Raw genomic sequence first — 8853 nt, 5'->3', positions numbered from 1 at the left:
TCTGGAGTTTCTTTAGGAGACTGTTGGGATGAACGAAGGGACTCCTCGGAGCATAATGACGGACTCTAATAGCCTTGACAGCTCGCAGCGGAGACGTTCCCCGCGGCTGAGCTCTCCGCAAGCTCAAAGTGACAACAAAATGGCGCTGCCGTCTCTCGCTGTTAAACGCTCAATCACTGTGAGAAAAATAGCGCCCAGAAAAACAGTCGCGTTATCGGAACAGAACAAGGAGAACACGCCGAGGCCGTCCAGCTCTGAGGGCATCCAGCAGAAAAAGCAGGTCTCCACGCCCGGTCCCGTCCCCGGCCGAGAGAGCAGCTCTTCCTCGGCTAAGAAGAAAAAGAAGGCCGCTATGCCTTCACCGATCCTACCCTCATCACCGCCGCCTGCTTCTCATCCCCCGCAGATGGATCCAGAGGACGCGGTGTGGTCGCAGAAGGTACGCCGATCTTACAGCAGGCTCAGCGAGAAGTCTTTCAACAGCCCCGAGTCTCGTGAGACCTTATTCGGCTTTGAGAAGCTGAAAACCCCAGAGGTCCGGAGAGCCGGGGTGTCCAAGTTTGGCCTGGAGGTTTCCGCAGGATCATTTACAGGACTGAACTCATTCACGTCTTTGCTTGAGGCTGATGACTGCGGTGGTTCAGCTTTCCCCGAGCCGGACCCAGACATCCCCGGAGTGGCTGTGGTGAAGGAGAGGAGGAGGAGGAAGAAGAAGGTCCAGCAGATAGACACCACGGAACTTGACGCTCTGGCTGCACAGATGAATGCAGAGTTTGACCAGGCTGAGGAGTTTGAACTGGTCGTGGAGTAAATATTCAAGGGAAAAGAGAAAGACTTGGGCAGCATGCTTGTGTTTGTCACAGACATGCACACAAACACTGACTCTGGGAGGACTCTGCTGAAAATGTGCTTTTCTTACTCTAAACATTCAAGTTTTATCTGTTTTTATTTGTTCTTATTGTAAAGTTTGATCATTTTGGAGTTTCCTGTGTTTATTTGTTCCTGTAAATGCTCTTAATGTGATTGCTAGTCATTTTGTGGATGCTTGCAGACAGGATAGTTTTTGATGTTATAATGGCCCCATAGTTACACAAACAAGACCAAAATTAAAATTTTTAGATACATTCACCTGTAGTAAAATCAGTCAGGATGCAAAAATATATCAGCAAATATCAGGGTTGTTGACTGGCGCTGGTATTTTTCAAATAAGATGCCTTTCACTGATTTTTATCTGGTGTGTGACCATCGCTTTTACTCTGGCGGGATGTTAAAGGCTTTTAAGACAGTTGTGTTCTTATTATAATCTTATTATGAATATTTCATTATCTCCCCTGGCATAAGGGTTGAATAAATAACAATAAAATGAAGACAAAAAGAATCTTGTGTCACCCTGGAAGCATAATACAGGGGGAGTTGTAGCCTTTAAAGGGGCAGTTTTCTACCCTGTAGAGTACATTTTGTTTCTCTTAATGTTTGTAATAGAGGCTGAAAACAAAAGATTTTGGTATAATTTTCTATATCTAAAACCAGGATATTTCCTCTTTTATAGAGTGTTTGAATCCACATTTATTGACACAAAGGTTCTATAGCAGTTGCCAATACTCTCGTCCTGAACTGTTTTCTTATGTGTCTTTTCTTGGAAATTTTCATGTAAATAAATGCTGAAGCTGGATCTACTTCTGAGTCAAAGTAAATTGTTTTATCCTTTATTTTTCCCAAATTACACACAAATTCCAACAATATCTTAATTTATAAAACAAAAGAAATAGAAAATAACAAAGACGACCATCACAGACTTGCAACATTATAAATGGTATTTTCATCTTATTCCAGCTGTAAAATGAATATTACACAGAAATCTGTTTATTTAATCTGTCACTAGTATTCTGAGGTTTGAAATGTGTACTGAGTTATTGCCTGATGATGGCACTCAGGATTAGCCAGCACAGACTAACAAGGTGCTAACCAAGCACGCTGACAGCAAAGAGGTGGTCTCCAGTGGTTATGATGAGGTGAACTGAATGACTGAGTGGGCAATGTGTCTCTGTTTAATGAGAGTGGTGGACATTTTTCCTCCAGAGTCTCTTAAAGGAGTGGATAGAGAGGATCATTTGCACTAACAAGGAGCTATGTTCTGAGTAACCAATGCTTCTTGAAAACTTGTCAGGATTTGTTGATTTATTTATGACTTAAAAAATGAAGAAGGGTGACGTGAGGAGCTGTAGTAACTGCAGAGGGATGAAGGTGGTGAGCCACACCATGAAGATATGGGAAATAGTTGTTGAAGCTATGATCAGTGAGCAGCAGTATAGCTTCATGCTGAGAAAGAGCAATATATGTGAGATGTTTCCTTTAGAGAAGTATAAAAAAGGTTAGAAGGAGCTGTCTGTGTAGGTTCTCTGCCATCCAGGTCATGGAGCTCGGAAAGAAAAGCAACTGGACTTCTTTAAGGTTCGTGAAGACGTTTTATCCGAGAAGCTTCTTCAGTTCTAAAACCAAATGGTGGAGAGTCCCAGGTGTTTAAGCCCTAGTGGGAGTTGTATCTTAAGAAGGTTGTTGACTGACTATTGATTATGTGCCTCATCACACGAGCCAAGGTGTGAAAAATACTACTAGTTAACATTCACACTCCAATGAGCACATCAGAAAGCCACTGGAGTTCAGTATCCTCCCCAAGCATAATTTGGTATGCAGACTGGAGCAACCAGGGATCCATGTAACAACATTCCAATATGTGGATGACCCTTCCTGAGCTATAGTCACCCCACAAACTTACAGGACATGATATTTCCAGGCAGTCTCCCATCTAAGTACTAACCAGGGCCTGCCATTGGATCAGGCATATTCAGGGTGGTATGGCTGTGAGTTAAGGGTTGGTTTAACAGATGCTAGAGATAGGACAAGATGGCATTAGACGATCTGCTGTAGTGACCCCTAAAGGGAGCAGCTAAAATAAGAAGGTCTGACTTACAAAATGACACATTTGTTGCTGACAGACACACTTGTTTGAATAGAGGACACAAAAGATCACCAAGTTGATTCATCTGGTATTATACCGATCTAAGTCCATATATTTACATTCAACAGCTGACCAATGGGAGATTTTGAATAGATGAGTATCCTCATCCACGTTTTCAAAAGTGAAGTACACCCCTAATCTTCACACAGCCAATGGAGTCAAATCACTCAAACCAGGATATATCTGCTGTGAGGCAACACTGTTTACCACTGTGCTACCCAGTACCCCAACACATCAGCCAAACTGCTGCATACAGATCCAACATGTGAGACTTTCAGGTTAAAACATTAATGAAATTATCCAAAATGTGAAATATTAATTTCAGAGATATCTGTTGCCATGTTGCAGTGATAGCTACTGATTTTAGATGCTAACAAATTGGCACCTACCCATGCTCTCATTTAGTACCACTCTGTACCCCCAAATAGCAAGAAAACCCATCAACATTTCTTTTAGTTAAATATCAGAGGAGAAAGAAGTAGTACTGTTAAGGCAGTCAGGAAAGGAACCCACAAAGAGAAGCTGAAGGTTTTAATATGAGGGCTGCCAAGTTAGGGCTTGTTTTTAGGTTATATATAAGTTTGTGCATTGTTTAGCATTGTCGCCTCACAGCAAGTTCAGGTTCGATTCTCCTGGCTGGTTGCCTTTCTGTGTTGAGTTTGCATGTTCTTCCTGTGCATGGGTGGGGTCTCACCAGGTACTCTGTCTTCCTCCCACAGTGGAAATACATTCGTGTCAGGTTACTTGGTGAATCTAGATTAATGAAGGATATCAATAGATATTGCTTCCAGTTTATTTAGTAAAGCAGATATGAATGCATAGGTAAATGCGGCTCCTCCCTTGGACATCAGACAACAGTGAAGATTGGAGACCTGATTGTTTGCAGGAGACTGAGATTGTGTGGCTTCTGCAGAAGATCATGCAGGTGAGTTGTTGGATGACTTATATTGTGTAGTTGTGTTAGACACATACAGCAGACCAAATATGTAATTTAAAGACTGTCAAAAAACACAGAAGTATTCTTTATATTGTTACAATCCAAACAGTATCTTATTTAAAAAATTTCCAAATGGAAACTTACCATTCAAAGAGTCTTAGTATTTGTGTGGATGTTATTTGTTTTTTTGACATGTCTCTCCATTCCCCCCAAGTACTCTTCCACATGGTGGCAATTGTAATGTTTTAGTGTTTAGGTATTAATCTAGCAGCTAAACCTGGACTACTGTTAGATTTCAATGTAAGCCACAATTTAACCACAATTTTGGAGTCATTTGTTGTCCTTGTTGAGCTCACTGAGTTTAGAAAACCCTTAATAAAAGACAAATTTGGCTTTTTCAGTCAAATTCACGCCATGGTCTGTGCTTTTCAGGTTATTTGGGAGAGTTTCAGTTTTATTTGTTGTTAATTTGAGCCTCTTAATTGTTCTTATGCTTTAATTTTTGAATTGCTTGGTTAGTTTAGTTCTCTTTAGTTTTAGATATTTAATTCCTCATGCTTTAATAGCCTTCCTAGGCTCTTTTTCTATCTTGATGTCAAGTCTTAAATAGTTCCAACTGTGTGCCTGTTTCCCTCCTGTGTGTGTACCCTTTGAATTTATGCTATCTCTTGCTCCTTCTTGATTCACCTGCATAGCCTCAATAAAGATTTGTATGTATTTGTATTTTATGTAAAACCTGCACGTTATGACAGTTAAAAGTTTTGCAGAAAAGCGTGAAACCATCACCATCACTTGCGTCACATGAGTTGTTTTATTTATTTGATTTCAAATGAGATTCTTAATACCATTAAAAGAATCACAGCTTTACCTTGTCAAGCTCTTTTTTTGCCCACTCAGTAAGTTATTTATTATAATACTGTGGGATGCTTTATGAATGCCCACTGCTGTTAATGAAGACAGAATTGCCACATCTTTAGCAATATATAATATTTGCTGTATTCTGTAAGACTTTCAGCTTTATTGCTCGGAATCGCGATGAATAAACCCCGAAGATCTTTATTTAAATTTAAAGATGTGATCCACACTCTTGCACAGATACCAACCTTGGAGAGAAAAAAAACAACCCTGCCTCCGAATAAGCTCTGAAGTTCAGTGTTTACCTCCGCTTAGAGCACACACACTTGCTGATAGTATTTGAGAGTGTGTATGAGGAAGAGGTGCGGAGATATAACGAGTGTGTGTTTGGATGTGTTGCAGCGAGTGAGTAAATCCACAATTTGCTCACGCATTTTAGGGTGTGCAAAGCGCGCTCTGTTTTCTTCCTCAGGTGCTATTTCATGTTCGTACCCTTCATTTGGTGTTTCAGTGCAGACATTTTTTATTTATTTATTTTTGCACAACACATGGTGGTGGCTTGTGCCTTTTTGTATATTTTTAACAAGATATTCATGTCTACTTGTCATTAGGAGTGAAAGTTACAAACAGAGTGAAGCGAGGTGTGGGGGGTGGTTTTCAGCCGTCACTGCCAGAAACACTTATTGATTTGCAATTCTGCTGCTGCTTCTTCTTCTTGCAGTTGAGTCTGCTCATGCTGACTTTCAGGAGGTTTTATACTAAAATTCATGTTTTTCTTTTTGTTTTGTTTTTTCCCACCCAGCCCAAATCTCTTCCCCTGCTTTTCCCTCTCTCTTCTCTGCTCCCCTCTTTACTCCCCCCCACCTTACATTTCACTCACGGCAGTTGTCGCTGGTTCAGCTTGACTGCTTCGTTAGGGCTCATCATTTGCATTCAGATTAATTATCTAATTACCGACAAATGTCCGGCGGCCACCCCACACTCCGGCTCGTCAGCTCTCAGCCTGTAATTATTTTAATCATTTACTTTCATCTGGAGCTTTCCTGCCATACTCCTGTGTTTAGAGGCCATTCTTAATTACCCTGCCAAGACACTCTTTTCATGAGAGGGAGGGGAGGAGGGGTTGGTTTGAGGGAAAGAGAGCAATTGGGTGAGGGAAAGTGTGTGTGTGTGTGTGTGTGTGTGTGTGTGAGAGAGAGAGACAGAAAGAGAGAGAGACCGATGGGGACATGATCCAGAGGCTTTGACAGCACAGAGGAAGCTCAATGCTCTGCTAGATGCTCTCTTTCGCTCTCTCTTTCTCTATCCCCCCCCCACCCCCCACCTCCTCCCATACCCCCATCCAACTTCCTCATCTCTCCTCTCACCCACCCACCCCTCACCCCCGCCTCTACGCCCCGCTTTCCCCCCCGTTATACTTCCTCCCTTTTTCCCTTTATCGCAAGCACACACAGGAATCGCCCGTGGGCTTCAGTGCTCTGACTGCTAATACACTGACACACACACAGATTCACATACACACAACACACACACACACACACACACACACACACACACACACACACACACACACACACACACACACACACACACACACACACACACACACACACACACAGAGACAGGCAGACGAGAGAGTCATGCGCCCTGTTTGTGGCACTCATCAGGATGCACACATCTTTCCACTATCTGCCTGGAAAATCTATACTCCTCTTAGCTCGTCTGTGTGCCTGTCTGCCTCCCACCACCATCCATCCATCCATCCATCCATCCATCCATCCATCCATCCATCCATCCATCCATCCATCCATCCATCCATCCATCCATCCATCCATCCATCCATCCATCCATCCATCAGACCCGCATGGCTGTACGCTCCACATGTCTGTCTGTCTTTCTCTCACCATGTCTTCTTCCTCTTCCTCCATGTTTGGACAGGCTAAAATCAGGCCTGCTGCTCCCTGTCCTTCACTCAGGACGATGGGTCATCTCACCCCACCACCCCACCCCCCGCCCTCCCATCCTCCCCGTGACCGCTTCATAATGATGCTCTCACTCATCCCTTAAGCCACTCACCCCCTCTCCCTGACTGCTCTTGTTAAGAAAAGCAAGAGTGAGGGAGAAATGAGAGGGAGAGAGAGAAAGAGAGATACAAGCTCTGTAATTGGGCTCTTGAATTTTTAAGTCACTGGGGATGAAAGTTTAATGAAAAGATGATTATCTACCAGTTTATCACACCACTGTTTCATATTTCATTTTCATATTCTCATTCTGAGCCGCCATTGTCCGCTCTGGCAGCTGTGGTAAAGGAGCTGTGATCTAGTGCGTGCGGAGCAGAAGAAGAGGAACAGATGCGAAGAAGAGAAATGTTAAGGTCACGATGCACAGGGGGCACTTTAAGGAGATGCAGAGGAGATGTTTTGTCACTCACGGCTCAAAGTGTTTATTATTCCACCTTTTTTTGGGTGGGGTGGGGTGGTATTAAAGCTGATTTGTCACATTGATCATCGTTTATGTCTCCTAAGAGAAATGCTTCTCTCATTCATTATTCCATGAATCACTGTCTGTTTGGCAGATGTTGGTGCAGAGTTGACGCGGTGCTTGTTGGAAAATCTGAGACAATCAGCAAAAGATAAATGTGTGTGATACAGAAGAGACACTTTAAGGAAACACAAACGGCAAATGTTGACACTAAAATGAGGATTTTTTTTTTTAGTTTTTATGGGTTTCCATGTTATTGACTATTATTTATTTCAACTAAAACATTCTTAGATGTTCATGCTTAGGTTGACTGAGCCAGTGGGTGAGGAGGAGATGCACAGATGAGAGCAGTATCTGGAGATGATGAAAGGAAGGCCTTACATTTCTAATGACTGAAACAATGCTTCTGTTGTTGGGTGTGTTACCAGCTCTGTCCATTCAGTAAGCTACTGAAAATAGCGAGCAAATGGGAGAAAATATGAAAGGAAGGCAAAAATTTATCCCATGATTAGGAAGAGACACTTCAAGAGATTTTTATGGATTTAATAGCATTTTATAAATAAAGTTAAATACTTAGTCTTAGCTTCAGTGATCCAGTCAAGAAATAACACCTTAATAAAACCAAGGACAGTATTTGAAACTTTATTCACACGATTTTAAACAAATGAAAGGATGAACATGTTCCTCTTTTGAGTGGGTGCTGGCAAATACTGACCAAAAAGAAGTAAAGATGGTGAATATTTGCAGGGCTGTTTTGGCCCAGGAGGTAGAGATAGCTGTTTTGTAATTGGAAGGTTGGTAGTTCGATCCCGGTTCCTCAAACCTGTATGTTGAAGTATCCTTACATGAGATATGAGTGCTCAAATTGAGTAGAAAAATGCTGTACGTGATTCAGAGGAGGTATTTTAAGGTGACATAATTACAATTTTGGTAACACTTTTCTGTGAAAGTGTTGGTCTATCACTTTTCTGTTTTATTTTGGTTTATTTGCTCACTTTAATACATTTTTTTTCCAAGCCCAAAGAGAGTATTACCATTATCGTATCATTGGTTATCTATCTAAGCAAAATCTCTCTGGGACGTCTGCAGGTTGTTGAAAACGCTGCAGCAAAGCTTCTGACCAAATCTTCTAAGTACTCACCTGTGACACTGTGGTTAATGCAGCTACATTGGCTCCCCATTGAATTCAGAGTCCATCTTAAGATTCTGGTTCTGACTTTTGGAACTCTTTGTGGACAAGCACCAGCTTACATTATTGAACTTCTACAGCCCTATGTCCCTAGCAGGTCCCTGAGGTCATGTGATCAGGGCCTACTTGTTATACAGCATACGAGGCTGAGAACTAAGGAAAACAGAGCTTTTGCCACCGTGGCCCCCAGATTGTGGAACTCTCTTCCTCTGAGCTTATGATCTGTGGACTTAGTAGTCTCTTTTTAAAAAAAAAAAAACAATTAAAAACCCATCATTTTGGAATTGCATTTGGTTAACTTTTTGTCTCTTTTGTTTTAAAGTCCCTGGTATTTTTTGGGGTGCGGTGGGGGGGCACTTTGTGATCTTTGTA

General features: G+C 42.0%; 1 protein-coding gene across 1 annotated transcript; it reads left to right on the top strand.

Moving 5' to 3' along the window:
- The first annotated feature begins 9 nt into the window (after nucleotides 1-9).
- Nucleotides 10-1676, top strand: cdca5 (cell division cycle associated 5). The gene has a single exon (XM_031735808.2). It carries the CDS (start codon nucleotides 29-31, stop codon nucleotides 809-811), a length of 783 nt encoding a protein of 260 aa, XP_031591668.2. The 5' UTR covers nucleotides 10-28; the 3' UTR covers nucleotides 812-1676.
- Nucleotides 1677-8853: the final 7177 nt, after the last annotated feature.

This window comes from Oreochromis aureus, linkage group 22, assembly GCF_013358895.1.
Source record: "Oreochromis aureus strain Israel breed Guangdong linkage group 22, ZZ_aureus, whole genome shotgun sequence".
NCBI lineage: Eukaryota > Metazoa > Chordata > Actinopteri > Cichliformes > Cichlidae > Oreochromis > Oreochromis aureus.
Note: the sequence above shows the minus strand (reverse complement) of the source record. Positions and strands in the feature narration are given on the sequence as shown.